Source organism: Xiphophorus couchianus, chromosome 16, assembly GCF_001444195.1.
Source record: "Xiphophorus couchianus chromosome 16, X_couchianus-1.0, whole genome shotgun sequence".
Classification (NCBI taxonomy): domain Eukaryota; kingdom Metazoa; phylum Chordata; class Actinopteri; order Cyprinodontiformes; family Poeciliidae; genus Xiphophorus; species Xiphophorus couchianus.
In genome coordinates, this window is record NC_040243.1 from 169,071 (window position 1) to 189,326 (window position 20,256).

The following is a 20,256-nucleotide window of genomic DNA, read 5'->3' on the forward strand; positions in this document are numbered from 1 at the left end:
TAAACCTAGGGTTATTATAATCGACCCCAGATGTTCAGAGCTTCCCGGGCGGTCACACGCAGCTGCTCTGGAAATGCGTGATTTTCCACAGCTTGCCTCGCAGCATCACCATCTTCATCATCATCTTCATCTCTAAGTAGGTCGGTTTATTTTTGAAGCGGAAGTCTCACCGGAAGTGGAGCTGGTGCAGCTCGGACTCCCGCCCCTGCAGCCCGTGCCATCTTGTGTTTAGCAGGAACAAAAAACGGGAGGAGGGACGGGTCCAGACGGAGGATGGGGTGCGGGTTCTAGGCCCAATCTAGGCCGGTTCGGTGGGCCAGTATGTCCGGACGGGAATCTTTGCAAGGACACATCAGCCACACCCCGCGGAGCAGCTGATGGTACCGTTAGCCTGCCAGCTAACGCGCTAAGCTATTAGCTCAGGAGCGGCGGAGACCGGAGCTGCGGAACGGACCGTTAGAGACCCGCAGACCCTCCCAGAACCAGCGGCTGGACCGCAGCGACTCCCCAAAACCCAGAAGAACTGGGACGGACATGAACCAGGAGTTCTGCTGAGGGGAAACCCGCGATATGAGGATCGAGACTGGCTGCTAGCTTTGCTGCTAACCGTTAGTTTTTCGGTCCAGAGAGGAACCTCAAGAAGCTGCGGTGAGTTCGGCCACGTCCGGGTCCGAATCTGGGCCCAATATGGTCCGGACCTGGGGGCCAGTAGCGTCAAAACATGGGGCCAACCTGGGGGCCAGTAAGGCCAGCAGGGTCTCCAGTACAGAAGGTTTCTCAGCAGCCTAAATCTAATTTCAGGTTAGCTAAATGTTTCCGAACCACTGAACTTCGGTTCCTTCAGTTAAATCTGGTTTATCTGTCAGATTAGGCTAATAAAGATTAGTTGCATTTTAAAATATATTTTTTATGATCCTCTGAATAAAAGCAGTTAATCAGAGTGTCAGATGTTAACAGCTTACTGTTCCCAAAAACAGATGTCCTGTTCATATCAATAAATTATTATTGATTTTATATTATTAGTCCCTGAAGCTCACAGGAACAGATTACTGAGCCAAGTGGAAATATTATGGCCATAAACATGGAAGCTCAGGTTGTTTTCATGTAGAGTTTTATTTCTTTCGTCTTCAGTGAGTCAGAGCAGCTTCACCAAACAGTGCTGCGCTGTTGTTGCTGACCCGGTTCTGCAGGTTTAGCATTTATGTTTTATTATTATTATTATTATTCAGATGCTTAGTGCTGTTTTAACCCTTCCTGACCTTTCCTCGTCGCTGTAGATGTCTTTAAACTAGATGTTGCTGGCTCTCTTAGCATATGATTAACACTGTTGGTGGGCAACATTTACTGGTTGCCTGGCGTTTTTCCTTTCCCATTCCTTATAATTTGTAGTTTTTAAAAGGCAGTGTAATAATTTTCAGCGATCAGCTCAGATGTTGCTTTCCATAAGTCATCTTCAGCTGCAAACAAAACCAAGCTTTCCCAGCCATTAGCAACAAAAGGGTTTATTTTCGGAGACGGCGGGATGCGCTCCAGTTCCTTACATCACTTTTTACTCTCAGCCTGTTGTCTGCAAGTGAAGACAAAAGCAAGTTAAGTTTTCAGAAATGTGATAAAAACAACTGAGCTTCAAACCGGCCGTGATCCGATATGTCAAAGGAGAGCAAAACCAAGATGGGAGACTCCAGCCCTGCTGTTTAGAGTTCATTGCTGCTGGTTGCCGGTTGCTGCGTTGTCTCTGTCTCCGGTGATGTTCCAGCTCTTGCTTTGGATCCGTCCTCTGTCTGTGAGCCAAACTCTTTTATACTTGTAGAGATGATGAATCTCTATTGTTAGCTTAGCGATCATTCTCAGCAGGCGGCTCAGATCCAGACATGTGACCGGCTGGAGCTGCTTCCTCTTTGGGATTTCCTGCGGCGGCGGCCCAGGCAGGAAGTGAAGGAGACGATGTTCTCCAGGATGTGAAGGGTTAACATGGCTGCTGTCAGAGCCGCAGCTCGCTGGTCCCCATCATCGTTACTGGAACCAGGTCTTCAGTTGAACTGGAGGCTGCAGAGCTTTAAAACACTAAAGTCGACGTTGAAACTCTGGATGCAGTCTACCTGCGCCTCTTACCTGATCGACGCTCCTATTGGCTGACAGGCTGGAGCTCGGAGAGGAGGAGAGACCACGTTTAACCGGAAATAACAGGAAAATCCTTATTGTTCCATTCATAAAATCATTATCCATTCCAAACAGAAGTGACACGCTGTCGTCACTCAGAGCATCTTCAGCCACTGTGGGTCCAGTAGCAGTCAGTCTACCAGCGACTCTGAACAGTTCCTCTGACTGAAGACTGTTTTTGTATGTCGTCTCATGCTAACAACTGAATATCAGCTAATCCACCTCCTTTGCTTTTGCTGCTCCTGATTAATCTTTGTCTGGTTGTGCATTAGAGCGACGTTGGAGTAGGGGAAGAGAATTTCCTCTGGGGCGTAGGGTCAAAGTTCAGGGATTATTTGAGCCTCTGAGATGCTAGTCAGCTCATCTCAGTTGTAAAGACAATACCTTGTTGCCATGGCTACGCATCAAATTTATCAGAAAGTTAAACGGAGTGCAGCTGTCTCCCAGCAGCGCTCTGTTTATGGCACTAAAGATGGCCGCCGTCTCTGGATGGATTTCAGTCAAGATGCTGATTAACAGGAAACCCAGCTACAGCAACGGCCGTTTGTGGAGCATTGACTGCAGCTTCTGACCCGGTTCTGACCAGGTTCTGTTGGCTGCAGCTTCTGACCCAAGTCATAACGGGTACCAGGACTGGTGGGTTGGAATGTGATGTGTTCACTGACTCAGGCTGCTTTCAGTTCATAATCATTTTCAGCCATTGTTTATTTTTACCGTCTGCCTTCTTCTTCTACTGAAGTCTGACACATGTCTCACGTTGATGATGCAACAATCAGGTAAGTGCGACTCTGAGTCTTTCAGGTTTTCCAGGGAGCGGTGGGAGCGAAGCCACTCGTCCGGGATCAACCGTTTCCGTCCTTGTTACCATGGAAACCTGGTCTTTATCTCTGCAGGAACTGATTTATGTTCAGGATGAAAACCCGGTTCCACGTCCAGTCCGGACCCGGGTTCTGATCAGACCTGCTTCAGTTCCTCCAGATTTTCCAACCAAGCAGAAAAAGTTTGGGTTCTGGAGACGAAACAGGGACACCAACACCCGGCCGTCCCCGCATCGTCCCCACTGTCCTCTAACGTCCTGTGCCGTCCCCCGCCCCGTCCCCAGGTGCAGCCATGCCCTCCAGTGCGCGTGTGGGGAGCCTCAAGGACCCCGATGTGGCCGATCTGTTCTGCAGAGACGATCCGGAGAAGCTCTTCACTGACCTCAGGGAGATCGGACACGGCAGCTTCGGAGCCGTCTACTTCGTGAGTACTCTGTTTCTGGAGCGACAGCAGAACCTGAACCCACAGAACCGATCAGGACCGGTTCCTGAACGCGGCACTGCAGAACTCCATGTTTAACCAGGACCGGAGTGGTTTGGATCAGAACAGAGTTCTGATCAGACAGAGCAGAGGAGGCCTGAAAGTGTTTCTCTCTCTCTCTCTGCGTGTGTATGTGTGTGTGTTTCTCTATCAAAACTAGCCGAACTGCTACATTGCTTTGGCAGACTTAGTTTTTTTTGTTAAAGGCAGCAAATACCTAATTACCTTTAGCTCTTTAACTCTTACATTAAGAAGAAGAGATTGAAACGGGAGCTGCTGAGCGTTAGCGCTAGCCCACAGCGGAGAGGCTACTGCAGAGCAGCTGGCAGTAAAAAAAGAAACTATGCCTTTATTTCTTACTATCTTCAACGTAAAGCCTTTAAAACCACTAAACCAATAAAATCTGAATATGTTTCCATAAAGTCCCTGGTGCTCTGAACGTTGAGCTGAAGTTATGATTCTCCCAGATATTCACCTTCCAGGTTCTCAGCCACCAGGATGGGAAAACCAGAACAGGTTTAAAATCAAGCAACTTACCAAGTTATAACTTAAATAACACATAACTTGTATTGAGAGCCACTGCAATAAATCAATGTGTTTATGAGGAATTTTATTAAGTGGAGTCACTCATTAAAACTCGTTTTTATTTAGTCTTAATTTTTGTGAAGGTGTAGCAGAGATTAGATCAGTGACTCTGAACCAAATCAGATCTAAACAACATTTGATTCTTAGTTTGACTCTCCGGGTCTCAACAGTTAATTTACTGAGAAAAACTCTGGTTCTGGTCTTGGTTCCGGTCCTGGTTCCGGTTCTGGTCCCGGTTGTGGTCTCGGTCCTGTGTGTTGCCCAGGTTCTGGTCCCGGTTCTGGTCCTGGTTCTGGTACCAGTCCTGGTTCTGTTCCCGGTTCTGGTTCTAGGACGAGTTCGGGTCCCGGATTTAGTTCTGGTCCCGGTTCCGGTCCCGGTCGCTCCCCCTGATTGGACGTTTGTCTTTCGTGTGCTTCCAGGCGCGTGACGGACGCAGCAATGAGGTGGTGGCCATTAAGAAGATGTCCTACAGTGGCAAGCAGACCAATGAGGTAACAGCGCCGCCCCCGTGTGATGTCATGAGTTCCTGAGGCTGTGGCTCCACCCACCAGGGTGCTCTGAGCTCACTTCCTGTCTGCCAGTAACTGCAGCATGTTGTGATGTGCAGAAATGGCAGGACATCATCAAGGAGGTGAAGTTCCTGCAGAAGCTGCGACACCCCAACACCATCGAGTACCTGGGCTGCTACCTGAAGGAACACACGGCGTGGGTAGGTACCGGCCGCCGTGTTTCCGCTTCCTTCGGGTCGATCCCCGCTAACTGTCTGTCTGTCCCTCAGCTGGTGATGGAGTACTGCCTTGGCTCGGCCTCTGACCTGCTGGAAGGTCAGTTGAGCTCTGCGTGTCGGCCATCTTGTCTTCCTGCTGGGTCTCACCTTGTTTCTGTCCTCAGTCCACAAGAAGCCGCTGCAGGAGGTGGAGATCGCCGCCATCACCCACGGAGCGCTGCAGGGTCTGGCTTACCTGCACTCTCACAACATGATCCACAGGTACAGCTGCTGCTAGCTCCGATAGCACTGTTAGTGCCATTAGCGCCATTAGCTCCTTTAGCGGTGCCAGCTCTGTTAACTTCTTTATCACCATTAGCTCTGTTAGCTACTTCGGCTCTGTTAACGCTGTTGGCTCCTCTAGCTCCTTTAGCGCCATTAGCTCAGTAAAGTCTGTTAGCTTCTTTAGTTCTTCTAGCAGTGTAAGCGCTGTTTGTGCTGTTAGCGCCATTAGCTCCGCTAGCTCTGTTAGTGCCGTTAGCTCTGTCAGCTCCTTTAGCTCTGTTAACACTGTTATCTCTGTTAGCTTCTGTAGCGCCGTTAGCTTCTTTAGCAACATTAGCACTGTTAGCTCTTTTAATACCATGAGCTCTTGTAGTCCTGTGAGCTCTGTTGGCTTGTTAGTTACATTAGCTCTGTTAGAACTGTTAGCTCTGTTAACCACATTATGTGCGTTAGCACAGCTGGGTCCCTTGAACTGCCTTGTTCAATGTGCTTATAAATAAAATCACCTGCCTTGCCTTTAGCTCTGTTGGCTTGTTAGCTACATTAGCTCCATTAGCACCAGTTGGTTCAGTCTCACCTGTTGAGATGTTCCTCAGGTGATGAGCTTCAGGCTGGTCCTTGCAGATGATTGGTGGAAGTTCGGGCCAGAACCGTTCCAGAATCTGTGGTTGAGGTCGGGTCAGTTGACCTGCTGATGTCGGACCCTGGCTGGGTCAGGCCTCAGATCCTATCCTAGTAGAATCCTTGAATAATATTTATTACAAAAGCTGTTTATCAAACATTAATACTTTCGGTTGCATTTTCCATTGAAAGAAAATTATCAGCAATAATTTTTCCCTGATTACAAATAATCGGTTGCATCACATCAGTCCAAGGGCCATAAATGGCCCCCGTACCACACTGTGGACACCCCTGATTGGAGCTGTTTGTGCTGAGAATGTCTCCTGGAATATGAAACATGAAACTCATCTATAGCAGTTATCATAATAACTTAATGGAAGCAGATTTTTCTCCTTTTTTGTGGACATAATTTACATTCAGCGCGACATCTGGCTGTTAAATGGTGGATTTCTCTGATTGGTCCAAATCTGCTCCAGTCCTCCTCTGGAGGAGCTGTGCTGCTCACTGCCACTGGCTGCCAGCGATGCTTTGACTGGGCCGTTTCTTACCTGATCGTTCTGATGGCATAACCGCCAAGGAACAGCATGAACCGGTCCGACGGGTTCTGGTGCAGGAACCAATCAGGGGAGGGCTGCTCACCCAGATTCACGTTTTCTCTCTAACAGGAAGAAGAACGGCTTGGCGCGGTTTTGATGCATGGGAAAATCAAAAAAACTGACTCGCAGCCATCAGAGCTTCTCCAAACCGTTTACATCCTGGGAATATGGCAAGGCGCCAAGTTCAGGCGATGTCTGCAGAGCCAGAACAAGAACAGAAATACCACCGTGAATACCCCACGCTCCTCATGTGAGATTCAAACACAAAGTGGTTCTAAAAGAGATGATGCAAAGCTGTAATCAGACGTTAATATTCCTGAACCGATCTCTTCAAAAGGTTTCCAGAGATTCAGTTCCAGAAACACCGAATTATGTCTAAATAAATCTGTTTAACTGCTGCCTTTTGGCTATTATCAGTTTGTTTGACATCGTTCTTCTAAAACCCAGACCATGGCCAGCTTATCGATCCGGTTCTGTTTGCCTTCAGAACGAGTCCATCTGCCTTCAGTCTCCTTGTCTTTCCTTCAGTCGCCGTTTCCTTCCCGCACTGCGAGTCAGGCAGAACGTTTTCAGGTGAAGCAGGGGAGTGATGCATTCGCAGGATGTCAGATAAACGACACTAGCAGTGAATTTGGTGCAGAAAGTTTATTTTACGAACAGCGATGGCTGCAATGGAGCCGATTCAACCATCTTAGATTAAATACGTGTCGATACTTCGCTCGGTCCTGGTACCAGGGCGGTTCTGTCTGGGCTCACTCTGGTGTCTGTGGTCAGAACCTCTCACACCATCCACCACCATCTGATGTCCATCCTGGTTCTGCCACAGAGAGAGTTCTGGTTGGGTTCTGGAGGATCCCTGCAGCCCGTCTCTAACAGGTCAGTCTGTGTTTCAGGGACGTGAAGGCCGGGAACATCCTGCTGACGGAACCGGGTCAGGTCAAGCTGGGCGACTTTGGGTCGGCCTCCATCGTGTCTCCAGCCAACTCCTTCGTCGGAACGCCGTACTGGTGAGCTCTGACTATCCGGTCGCGTTCTGGCCCAAACTGGTCATGAAGTGTTGTGCCAGCCTGACAGGTCGGTTCCGTCTGACCCGGTCTGCGTTGCAGGATGGCTCCAGAGGTGATCCTGGCCATGGACGAGGGTCAGTACGACGGGAAGGTGGACGTCTGGTCGCTCGGCATCACCGGCATCGAGCTGGGTGGGTAAAACCCGACCCGGTCCCCATCTGGGCGGAACCGTCGGGTCCTAACGCGTCTCTGCTCTGTTCCCAGCTGAGAGGAAGCCGCCGCTCTTCAACATGAACGCCATGAGCGCCCTGTACCAGATCGCCCAGAACGAGAGCCCAGTGCTGCAGTCCAACCACTGGTGAGACGCCGTCCGTCCATCGGACCATCCGTCCAACGGGCCATCTGTCCGTCCAATAAACCGTCCTCCCAGTGTCCTCTGTCCTCTCAGCTCCTAACACCTAGTGCCCCTGCAGGTCCGACTCGTTCCGCAGCTTCGTGGACTCGTGTCTGCAGAAGATCCCTCAGGACCGTCCCACCTCAGACGTCCTGCTGAATGTAAGCCCTCTGGTTCCGGTTCCTGTTCTGGTTCTGGTCCCTATTTGGGTTCTGCCTGTGGTTCTGGTTCTGTTTAGCCCCTGCTGTCTCCTGCAGCACCGCTTCCTGAGCCGCGAGCGCCCGCTGACGGTCATCATGGACCTGATTGCGCGGACGAAGGATGCCGTGCGGGAGCTGGACAACCTGCAGTACCGCAAGATGAAGAAGATCCTGTTCCAGGAGACGCAGCAGAACGGGCCGCCGTCCGAGGGCGGCGACGACGACGAGGTACGACCCTCTAGGACAGACTCTGACCCCTCGGAGCACTGCGATTGGTCCGTGCAGCTCTGGAAGGCCCGCCCACTGAGAGAAACCATTATGTATACAGAGTTGCCCTCAGCAAAGCTGCTCAGCCCGGCAGGCGGTCCACCATGTTTTGTAGACATAAATGTAACATTTATTTATTGAGAGATGAGCAACAAACGGAGATTTAATTTAATCCTGCTAATGTGGCTTTAGTAGCTCTAACATTTCTGTTGAGTTTTTAGAATAGAATAGAATAGAATTCAACTTTATTGTCATTGCACTGTCACAAGTACAAGCAACGAGATGTAGTTTGCATCTATCCAGAAGTGCTCTACGAGATATAGATATTTATTTACAGATGTACAATAAGAGTTCCTCAGTAACAATGATCTGTTTAATAAGAGTCACAGAAACTGTTATAGAATAGAATAGAATAGAAGTACTTTATTCATCCCAGCAGGGAAATTACTTCGCAGTTACAGCATAGAGACAAGACACAATAACAACGTCCGGGTGTTGAGTCTGGAGTTTGGCTGCGGTAGAGCTGATGACATCACAGGCCACCGCTGCATCAGCTGATGGGGGAATGTAAACAGCAATCAGATCTCTGCGCTCATTAAGTCTGTCTGACTAAGTGGACAAAGCATTTGATACGGTTTGATGCTTCGTGTAACCGGAAAAATAATAATAGAAATAAAAATAAAATAATATAAAACCAGAGTGAAAGCTCCTCACCGGCTGAACCTGCATGATGAGGTTAGCGCTGGTTCGATAACCGCTACAGGGAAGACAGCGCCACACGCTGGGCAGCGAGTTGAGATGGAAAAGCCCCACATCATTCTTTGTTCACAAAGATAAATCATTCTCACCTCTCCTCAACGCTCCTCTGAATTCACTACTACAAGTTATTCCTGCGGTTCATAGAGCTGCACAACCAGAGCTAACACGGCGGGTTTGAACTCTGACCTTGATGTAGAGTTCTCTAAAGAAACATGATTCCTCACAGGAGGTTGATGTAAATATCCATACAGGTCAGCCTGTGTCCAGTTTGAGTGGAAGGAGGAGCGCGACCCCTGCTGAGGTCAACTTAAAAGATCGCGCAGCCGCAGCGCGCTGTGATTGGTCCGCTCTGCTGCGCGCTGTGATTGGTCCGCTCTGCTGCACGCTGTGATTGGTCCGCTCTGCTGCGCGCTGTGATTGGTCCGCTCTGCTGCGCGCTGTGATTGGTCCGCTCTGCTACACGCTGTGATTGGTCCGCTCTGCTGCGCGCTGTGATTGGTCCGCTCTGCTGCGCGCTGTGATTGGTCCGCTCTGCTGCGCGCTGTGATTGGTCCGCTCTGCTGCGCGCTGTGATTGGTCCGCTCTGCCGGATTTAAATGCATAAAGTATAAACCTATCTTCTATAAACCTATATTTTAGGAATAAATCTGCAGCCCAGGACAACTGAACCATGTTCCTCTGTATTTCTTGGTTTTGCCTCATGAACATCATGTTTTATGTCAAGTTTTCTATGGATTAAGGTCCAGGGATTGTGCTGAATCTCCGTTATGTGAATTCTGTTGGTCTGATGGTTTTGCTGCCTGCTGTGAGTTTGGGCTCATTGTCTTGTTGAAACAAACATTTCCAGGGCATTTCCTCTTCAGTATTTAGCAACATGACTTCAAGTATTCTGTTGTACTCAAATTGATCCATGATCCCTGGTATCTGATAAATAGAACCAACAACATGAGAAACATCCCACATCATGATGCTTGAACCACCGTGCTTTATCGTCTTCACCGTGGCTGAATTCAGAGTTTACAGTTTGACAAACTGTGGCCCTTAGAACCAGAAAGAACAATTTTGCTTTCATCAGTCCATAAAATATTACTCCATTTGTTTTTATGCTAATCAATATGTTCATGTTGTAGCTGCTTCAGCGCGTCTTTTTTTAACAGTGGGACTTTGTGGGGCTTCCTGCTGGTAGCTTGGCTTCACATCGACGTCGTCTGATTGTTGCAGAACTCGGACCCAATCGCAGATCTTCTGTGATCCTCCGGGGGCTGATCGTTGGCTGATCACTGGCTGATCACTGGCTGATCGTTGGCTGATCACTGGCTGATCGTTGGCTGATCACTGGCTGATCACTGGCTGATCACTGACTGATCACTGGCTGATTGTTGGCTGATCACTGACTGATCACTGGCTGATCACTGGCTGATCGTTGGCTGATCGCTGGCTGATCGTTGGCTGATCGCTGGCTGATCGTTGGCTGATTGCTGGCTGATCACTGGCTGATCGTTGGCTGATCGCTGGCTGATCGCTGGCTGATCGCGGGCTGATTGCTGGCTGATCACTGGCTGATCGCTGGCTTATTGTTGGCTGATTGCTGGCTGATCACTGGCTGATCGCTGGCTGATCGTTGGCTGATCGCTGGCTGATCGTTGGCTGATCACTGACTGATTGTTAGCTGATCACTGACTGATCGTTGGCTGATCACTGGCTGATTGTTGGCTGATCACTGGCTGATCGTTGGCTGATCACTGGCTGATCGTTGGCTGATCGCTGGCTGATCGCTGGCTGATCGCTGGCTGATCGCTGGCTGATCACTGGCTGATCGTTGGCTGATCGTTGGCTGATCGTTGGCTGATCGTTGGCTGATCGATGGCTGATCGCTGGCTGATCGATGGCTGATCGCTGGCTGATCGCTGGCTGATCGCTGGCTGATCGCTGGCTGATCGCTGGCTGATCGCTGGCTGATCGTTGGCTGATCGTTGGCTGATCGCTGGCTGATCGATGGCTGATCGATGGCTTATTGTTGGCTGATTGCTGGCTGATTGCTGGCTGATCACTGGCTGATTGCTGGCTGATCTCTGGCTGATCGTTGGCTGATCGCTGGCTGATCGTTGGCTGATCGCTGGCTGATCGTTGGCTGATCGCTGGCTGATTGCTGGCTGATCACTGGCTGATCGCTGGCTTATTGTTGGCTGATTGCTGGCTGATCACTGGCTGATCGCTGGCTGATCGTTGGCTGATCACTGACTGATTGTTAGCTGATCACTGACTGATTGTTAGCTGATCACTGACTGATCGTTGGCTGATCACTGGCTGATCGTTGGCTGATCACTGGCTGATTGTTGGCTGATCACTGGCTGATCGTTGGCTGATCACTGGCTGATCGTTGGCTGATCGTTGGCTGATCACTGGCTGATCGCTGGCTGATTGCTGGCTGATCGCTGGCTGATCGCTGGCTGATCGCTGGCTGATCACTGACTGATCGTTGGCTGATCGCTGACTGATCGTTGGCTGATCGCTGACTGATCGTTGGCTGATCACTGGCTGATCGTTGGCTGATCACTGGCTGATCGTTGGCTGATCACTGACTGATCGTTGGCTGATCACTGACTGATCACTGGCTGATCACTGGCTGATTGTTGGCTGATCACTGGCTGATCGCTGGCTGATCGTTGGCTGATTGCTGGCTGATTGCTGGCTGATCGCTGACTGTTGGCTGATCACTGGCTGATCGTTGGCTGATCACTGACTGATCACTGGCTGATCGTTGGCTGATCACTGGCTGATCACTGACTGATCGTTGGCTGATCACTGGCTGATCGCTGGCTGATCACTGGCTGATCGCTGACTGATCACTGGCTGATCGTTGGCTGATCACTGGCTGATCACTGACTGATCACTGGCTGATCGTTGGCTGATCACTGACTGATCACTGACTGATCGCTGGCTGATCGTTGGCTGATCGCTGGCTGATCGTTGGCTGATCACTGGCTGATCGTTGGCTGATCACTGACTGATCACTGGCTGATCACTGACTGATCACTGGCTGATTGTTGGCTGATTGCTGGCTGATTGCTGGCTGATCGCTGGCTGATCACTGACTGATCACTGGCTGATCACTGGCTGATCGTTGGCTGATCACTGACTGATCGCTGACTGATTGTTGGCTGATCACTGGCTGATCGTTGGCTGATCACTGACTGATCACTGGCTGATCGCTGACTGATCACTGACTGATCGCTGGCTGATCACTGACTGATCGCTGGCTGATCACTGACTGATCACTGACTGATCGCTGGCTGATCATTTTCCATTTTGGTTATTCTTCGATCCCTTCCAATAATTTTTCTTTTTCTTTCTCAACTTTCTGGTTCTGGCTGCTGTTTTAAAACATTTGATACCATTTTAGCTGAACAGTCCGTCATTTTCTACACTTCTTTATAGCTTTTCCTCTTTTATTAAGTTTTGATCAAAGAAAACTTTTTTTCTGAACAGTGTCTTGAACGACCCATGTTACTCTGTTGTTCAAGAACAAATCCACATCCAGCATGTCAGTTGCCTTGATCCTTACATAAGGGTCACCTGTTCAACACCTATTTATTCACATAATCAATGACCTCACTGATTGAACTCAGCACTGCTATTTTTTAACTCTCCTTTCAGTTTCTCAGCAGCAGGAACATCAGGCCTGTTGGGTCTGTTGGTTTTCTAGACCTTTACTAAACTTCTAGAAACTTACTGCAGTTGAAATTCAAACAAAAACTGATTTAACTTGCTAGTGAATTGGGACTGCTATTATTTTGAACACAACTGAATCGCAGAGGGGGATCGACCTAGCAACAGAGCGGACTGAGGTCTGATTGGTTAATTGCTCCTGGCTCCTCCCCTCAGCTGGAAGGTGGCGAGATGGGCTGGAGACACGATATTCTGCTCACAATACGATATATATCACGATATTCGCCAAACTGTACGATTCAATACACTTTTATGATTTTCTGAAAGATTTTAGAGGGACAGAGGGATTTTGGTGACATTTTGTGTTCCATAGACTTGGATTGAATTAGTTTTCAATTGGATTTAATTAAATGAAAACTGATTAAAAGCACCAACTACACAATACCTGGCTCTATTGGACAGAGACTAACAGCTGGACAAAATGAATTTAAGATGCAGTGAGAAAATTAGTTTCTGTCATTTAATTTATGTGGATCTGACATAAAACTCTAAGTTTCCACATTGATCCAGGAGCTGAGTGGGGCGATTATCAGCCTCTGTAGACTCTCAATATGCAAATGATTGCACTTAATTTGTTTCTGTTCCACATACTGTGGCTGCGTTTTAGACCCTGAGTCAGAAAAAAAAAATCTGATTTGGAAAAATGTTAATTTGCTCACTGTGAAACCCTCAAATATTCATAACGAATGGTTTTGATAATTTAGAATGACAATATATACCGTACATCTCTTACACTGGTGTAAAAATATTGCAAACAGTTTTATAACATTAGCATGAAAAAGAAGGCAATTCATCATTTGCTTTTGACAAAACATCATAGGTCAAAACAAGATGCCAAAAGTGTATAGTTGTGTGTGGTGGGGGTGAAAAGAGTTTTTTGGACTGTAGGGAAAAGGCTTTTCTACGTTGGCTCCCGGAGTTAGCCGTGGCTGTAAGCTGTTTACTACTAGCTGCTGGGGGGATGGCTCTGCCTCACCCCGTAGTGATCGACTCCTTGCAGCAGCGCAGCGCCGCCGTTCCCCTGCTTGGATCTCTGAGCAGCTGCCTCTCAAACTGCCAGGATCTCATCGTTCTCTCAGTCTCTGATACTCAGTCAGTTGCTAATAAGAATGATCGATCCGCCATCATGACAATCCTCACTGCGCCAAGACTGCGGCTGCAGGTTTCCCCTCTTCGTTTTCAAAACAACGCGCCACTGCATGCTGCGCGTTCATTCTTCAGGTAAACCTTTAAATACAGAACAGAAACCACTGAGCTAAAAACAAATTACAAAGTGGATGCCACCAGTCGCTCCGATATCCAAACTTTGTATTAATTTCGCAATCTCACTGCCGTTACCGCTTCTCTTTCAGTTACTTGCGCAACTTTACTTTGTTTCTTAGCAACAAAATACAGCCCATCGTTATTTATTGAAGATTTGAGATTTCCAAAAGCAAAAGAATCTGATGTTGCGTTTCGTTTTTTTACCTTTGGAAGCTCATTTCCTTCTATAACCGGAAAAGCCGGTTTTTGACATTTCTCTGACATTCAGAAAAATATGGTTTACTTATTTCAGCATAACTCCGGTTTTACTTGGCTTATTAACACAATTTAAAAACTGGTGTGTAGTTTATAATGTGCACTTTAAGCACAAGTTGAAAGTGAGACTGGGGGAGGCGGACACTTGCTGCTACGCCGTCACAAACCAGACATGTTAAAAAGACGGTACAAGCCTGTGGACCCCTATGGTTTAACGTATCGATACTCAGGGATGAAAAATCGATAAATATCGTAGAATCGATTTAATTATACAGCCCTAGTTCTGAGGTACCAGAACCGGGTCGGGTTGCTGTGCCGCCCTCATGGTGTGTGTATGTGTGTGTGTTAGGAGGCAGAGCCCTACCTGCTGCAGGGCGGCACGGTGAACAGCATGGAGAGCTCCCAGTCTGTTCCCAGTATGTCCATATCAGCCAGTTCCCAGTCCAGCTCCGTCAACAGCCTGGCGGACGCCTCCGACGACAGCAGCGGTGACATGGCCATCCTGCAGGAGGGCGAGAACACCGTCACCTCCAACAGCTCCATCATCCACCGTCCCACGGTGAGCCCAGGGGTCGGGTCGGGTTTGGGGTCGGGACCCTCTCTAACGCCTCCCTCCTCTGCAGGCTCAGGACAACATCTACGACGACCCGTACCAGCCGGAGCTGGAGCAGCCGCAGGCCCCCTCCGCCGGGCGCCGCCGGGCCTTCTACCGGAACCGGGACCACTTCGCCACCATCCGGACCGCCTCCCTGGTAGGTTTCGGAGAGGACGGGTCCCGGCCCGTGTCCAGGCGGATGTGTGACATGTCGCCGTCCCCCAGGTGACCCGTCAGATCCAGGAGCACGAGCAGGGCTCGGCGCTGCGGGACCAGATGTCCGGCTACAAGCGCATGCGGCAGCTGCACCAGAAGCAGCTGCTGGGCCTGGAGAACAAGCTGAAGGCCGAGATGGACGAGCACCAGCTGAAACTGGACAAGGAGCTGGACGCCCAGAGGACCGGCTTCTCCGCCGAGCTCGACAAGCTGGCCCGCAAGAACCAGGCCGTCCTGGAGAAAGAGGTCCGCTTCGGCCGCTCGTCCGGTCCCGCTCTCGCTCCCGCTCTCGGTGCCTGACGTCTCCGCTCTGCGCATCCTGTAGGTCAAAGCCGCTCTGGCCGAGGAGAAGAAGTTCCAGCAGCAGATACTGGGACAACAGAAGAAGGAGCTCAACTGTCTGTTGGACTCCCAGAAGCGCCAGTACCGCCACCGCAAGGAGCTGCTGAAGGAGGTAAGACCCGGAGACGGAGCAAGAGACAGCCCGGCCCCTGATCCGGTCCTGATCCGGGTCCCCTCCCCTCCGGAGCAGGAGCTGAGTGAGAACCAGTCGACCCCCAAGAGGGAGAAGCAGGAGTGGCTGATCCAGCAGAAGGAGGTGATGCAGCAGCTGATGGCGGAGGAGGAGGCCGGCCTGCTGCGGCGCCAGAGGCAGTACTACGACCTGCAGGGCCGCCAGTACAAGAGGAAGATGCTGCTGGCCCGCCACAACCTGGAGCAGGACCTGCTGCGAGAGGTAAGGCCGCTCCAGAACCGCCGCAGAACCCGATCCGGACCCGCCGCCTCATAACCCTGCTGTCGCCCCAGGAGCTGAACAAGAAGCAGATCCAGAAGGACCTGGAGTGCGCCATGCTGCTGCGGCACCACGAGTCCACCCAGGAGCTGGAGTTCCGGCAGCTCGGTTCGGTCCAGAGAACCCGGGCTGAGCTGATCCGGACCCAGCACCAGACCGAGCTCACCAACCAGATGGAGTACAACAAGCGGCGCGAGGACGAACTGCGGCAGAAACACGCCGTGGAGGTCCGGCAGCAGCCCAAGAGCCTCAAGGTAGCCGGGTCAGAACCGTCCTGGGGGCCTGTGGGCCGGGCCGGCACCCGCAGAGATTCTAACCCGTCTTTGGACTCTTTCAGTCCAAAGAGGTCCAGATCAAGAGGCAGTTCCAGGAGACCTGCAAGATCCAGACCCGGCAGTACAAGGCGCTCCGGAACCACCTGCTGGAGACCACGCCCCGGTCCGAACACAAGCTGGTTCTGAAGCGGCTGAAGGACGAGCAGACCCGGAAGCTGGCCATCCTGGCCGAACAGTACGACCACTCGGTCAACGACATGCTGTCCACGCAGGCCGTCAGCAAGGCAAGCCGGTTCTGACCCGGTAGCAGCTTCCCAGGGTTTCAGCCTGGCGGGCCCCCAGGCTTTAATTACCCCTGCCAGGCTGAGTGTTTGTTTTAAATGGTTTTTATAAACCAGTAGCAGAAGCAGACTGGTTAAGTTTATAGTTGTGAGAAATGCTAAATTTTAAATGATTGTATTTTATCACATGCTGTCTTCCAATAACAAAGTTATCTCATCAAATTTTCAAATTCACATTTTTTAACACAAAACCATTTGGGCCACCGTAGCGCCCCCTAGCCAAACCTGAAGGTTCTGACCCGGCATTTGTCCCCGCAGCTGCGGCTGGACGAGACGCAGGAGGCGGAGCAGCAGGCGCTGCGGCTGCTGCTGCAGCAGGAGCTGGAGCTGCTCAACGCCTACCAGAGCAAGATCAAGATCCACACGGACGGGACGCACGACCGCGAGGCGCAGGAGCTGGAGGCGCGGGTGGCGCTGCGCCGCGCACTGCTGGAGCAGAGGGTATGGCTCCAACCCCGTCCCAACCCGTTACTGACTCGGTTCTGACCCGTTCTGACCAACCTCTCCCCACAGATCGAGGAAGAGATGGTGGCGTTGCAGGCGGAGCGGTCGGAGCGGATCCGGACGCTGCTGGAGCGCCAGGCCCGGGAGGTGGAGGCGTTCGACTCGGAGAGCCTGCGGCTGGGCTTCAGCGGCATGGCGCTGGGCGCCGCCGACGGTTACCCGCCGCCCGGCCCGGCCGCCAGCGGCTGGCCGGCCCGGCCCGGCCCGCGTTCCGGCGGCCACTGGAGCCACGGCCTCCAGAGCTCGCCGGCCGGCCCGGCCTGGCGCGGCCAGAACCACGGCGCCGGCTTCGGGCGGGCCGAGCCAAGAGCCCGCGTCCCCTCTCACCACCAGCAGCAGCTGTACCAGCACCACCAGAGCACGCCGCAGCTGTACCGCGACGAGCGCGACGGTCGGGAGCGCCAGGCCCGGGAGTGGCCCTCCGGCGGCGGCCACTACTCCCATCATGCCCGGGGCCTCCAGCAGCTCTCCTACCACGCCTCCTCCCAGTCGCTGGCCGTGCTGCCTCCTACCGCGCCTCCCCCCATTTCCTTCTCCTGCTCCTCCCCCGCCTCCTCCGCCTCGTCCTCGCAGGGCGGCTACGGCGGCGGCCTGGGCGTCCGCGGCCCCGGACTGGCCCTCAGGAACAGCCCCCAGCCGCTGAGGCGCACGGCGTCCGGAGGCCCTGGCGGTGGCGGCGACGGGGGGCTCAGCCGGAGCACCTCCGTCACCTCCCACATCTCCAACGGCTCCAACCTGTCCTTCTCCTGAGACGTCCGCCCGTGGCCTTCCCAGGAGCCACCGGGCGGCGCCGCAGAGGGGCCACGAGGCACTCAGCAGCTCCTGGGAGTCAGCTGCTGTCTCCAAGTGGTCCGAGGAAACGGCGCTCCAGGACGCTCCACCAGGCGCTTCACGCCACAGAAACCCAGGAGTCTTTAAGTCTCTGAGAAGCGTCCTGGAGCTGCAGCTCCTCCAGAGACAGCGGGCAGTTGGCCCTCAGGGACCGGAGATGAGAACCCGACGGTCCGGTCCAACTGAAGGCGATGTTCATCAGAACCTCAGGAGGCCCGGTCCTCAGACCGTCGATCCCTCTTGGCTCAGAAGCCGTGACGTCGTCAGGAACCCAGGCGTTCCTGACGAGTCATGTTGCTGAACCAGATATCTCCTCTCGGGTCCCATTGTTGGTTCCGACCCGCTGAGTTGCACAGAGACCGGGGCAGAGCTGATGTGGATGTGTGTAAATACGGGCGTCCAGCAGGGGGCAGCATTGATACGGCTGCTGTCCTCATCCAGGTTGACCCAAAACGATCGGGTTCAGAACCTGGGGTCGTCTGCAGGTTTCGTCCTTTCTGGTCCTCAGTCAGAACTTTTCTAGTGATCCGGGAGGACCCAGATCAGTGAGCAACATTAATCCTCAGGATTAAATAACTTCAGCTGGATTATTGATGATGTAATTCCTGCTGGCTGCAGATCAGGGCTGTAAAAACACTAACAGGATCATCTGACTGAGGATCCAGCAAACCGGGAATCCTGCACACCTGTCCTCCAATCAGAGGACAGGTGTGTGTGTGTGTGTTTGGGGTGTGTGTGTGTGTGTGTACGCAGCACCGATGGCTCATCGAACAGGTCTGTCTGCCTCTGCAGGTCAGCCGCTGTACAGTGAACACGATGCACACTACCTATTTATAGAGCTGACAGCAGGTGAGGCAGGAGTCCTGATGGGGGCGCTGTTCAACACTGATTGGCTTTATTATTGTTGTACATAGAAGCACTAACTGTAAGACTGTAATAAGTAATAATTATTTTGTCACGTGATTTAAGCCAATTTGTACTAGAAGCAGGCAGACGCCATCCCATAATAACTACTGCAGCAGTCGGAGTATTTATGTTAAGATGTCATTGCCTATGTTGACCACTAGGTGGGAAATAAATGCAATGTTACTGTGATAGAACTATAAGAATTAAATATTTCCAGGACTACATTTCCCAGCATTCCCAGTGAGGTCTCAGGGCGGGGCTGTGACTTCTCCTCCAGTTGGTTTGGAGCCGGTATTGAAGCTGGAGGGTCCGCAGTGCAACAGACTTTAGATGAGTTCACTACATTCGTGCCATGTTTTTATTCTTCCTTCCTGGTCTAGTCCAAGTTTTTCCCTGGAGCACTGTAAAACACGGAGCCCAAAGAGATTAACGATCAAATAATCCTGTGGATGACTTGTGATCAGTATAGTCTGTAATTTGTCCATTTATTTTGGCTAAAATAATGATTGTTGCCTTAAGATTAAATATTAATAATGTCAAAAATATTGGCAAATATTTGAATTAAACTGAATCTTTTTTCTTTTTTTACATTTTGTTTATAAACTTTTAGCTTATTTTTCGTCCATCTGCTAAATGATAAAAGTCCTATGCTAAAAAACAATAATGAATAAAAACCATTAGAAAATTAGTTTCTAAAGTAATTAAAATAGAAATGGAGGCTGAAACAAAATATCACAATAAAATGTTTTAAACAAAAACATTTGCATAAAGCAAGATATTTATATTTAAAGAACTGAGAAAACTTTGATTTACATCATAAAGAGTTAAATTAAAAATTCTAAAACTGTCTTTAGATCTTTTTTGTTGTTTTGAAGCAAATAAAATAATTTGATTTTGTTTTATATTTTCCAAATATGGCAATATCTCTGAAAATAGACAAAACATTGAGATGTGATTTTGATTTAAAGTAATTAAAACAAACATCACAATAATGAAAAACACATTAAGCCATATACAATTTGATTAATACAATGTTTCCAATGTATTAACACCATGATTTATGTATTGAACATTTGTCTGGTCACAGTTCATCCACAGGATTATTTGTTTTCGCCTCCTGCCAATTTTGCCCCTTTGGGCCTCCGTAGCAGGAATCTGCTCCGTGTTTCCCACAGACACCTCATAGTCAGAGTTTTTTGCACAGAGCCGCCCGGCCGTCGCCGTCTCCACGTGTCATGTCTACCTCATTTGCACCGAGAGAATAAGAAAAATGTGGAGCGGATTCCAGAGGAAACGGTTCTTTCCTTTTCTTTGTTTTGGTGTTTGTGCAAATGTTGACTTGGCGATGGGTGAAAGGACAAACGGACACATTCCGTGTTGGACAGAAAGACACTGTTTGGATGTCGGGAGTCGGAATCTGCTGGCCTCCATGGATGAACTGGACTTTTTGTTTCAAACTGTGAGATTTAATTTTGCCAACTTTAGTTTAATGCGGATCCTGAGGCGGTGAAACGCTGCAGCTGCACCGCAAAACGAGTCAAACCAACTTAGAGCTGCATTTCAATCAGCCACATGTCTTTCTGTCTCACATCTGCTTTTAAATGCAGTTTTTATTTTCTCCACTGTTCTGATGAAGGCATCATTTAAACTAACATCTAGGTGTTTT

General features: G+C 50.4%; 1 protein-coding gene across 1 annotated transcript; it reads left to right on the forward strand.

Annotated features, from left to right (window-relative positions):
• Positions 1–159: 159 nt before the first annotated feature.
• Positions 160–18,814, forward strand: LOC114159561 (serine/threonine-protein kinase TAO2-like). The gene is made up of 20 exons (XM_028041527.1): positions 160–648; positions 3,263–3,402; positions 4,467–4,538; positions 4,655–4,756; positions 4,826–4,871; positions 4,939–5,035; positions 7,149–7,262; positions 7,362–7,453; positions 7,527–7,620; positions 7,736–7,817; positions 7,914–8,084; positions 14,479–14,688; positions 14,753–14,881; positions 14,950–15,186; positions 15,266–15,394; positions 15,473–15,676; positions 15,748–15,987; positions 16,071–16,292; positions 16,608–16,790; positions 16,863–18,814. The coding sequence occupies exons 2-20, from the start codon at positions 3,271–3,273 to the stop codon at positions 17,601–17,603; spliced, it is 3,297 nt and encodes a 1,098-aa protein (XP_027897328.1). The 5' UTR covers positions 160–648; positions 3,263–3,270; the 3' UTR covers positions 17,604–18,814.
• The last annotated feature ends 1,442 nt before the right edge of the window (positions 18,815–20,256 follow it).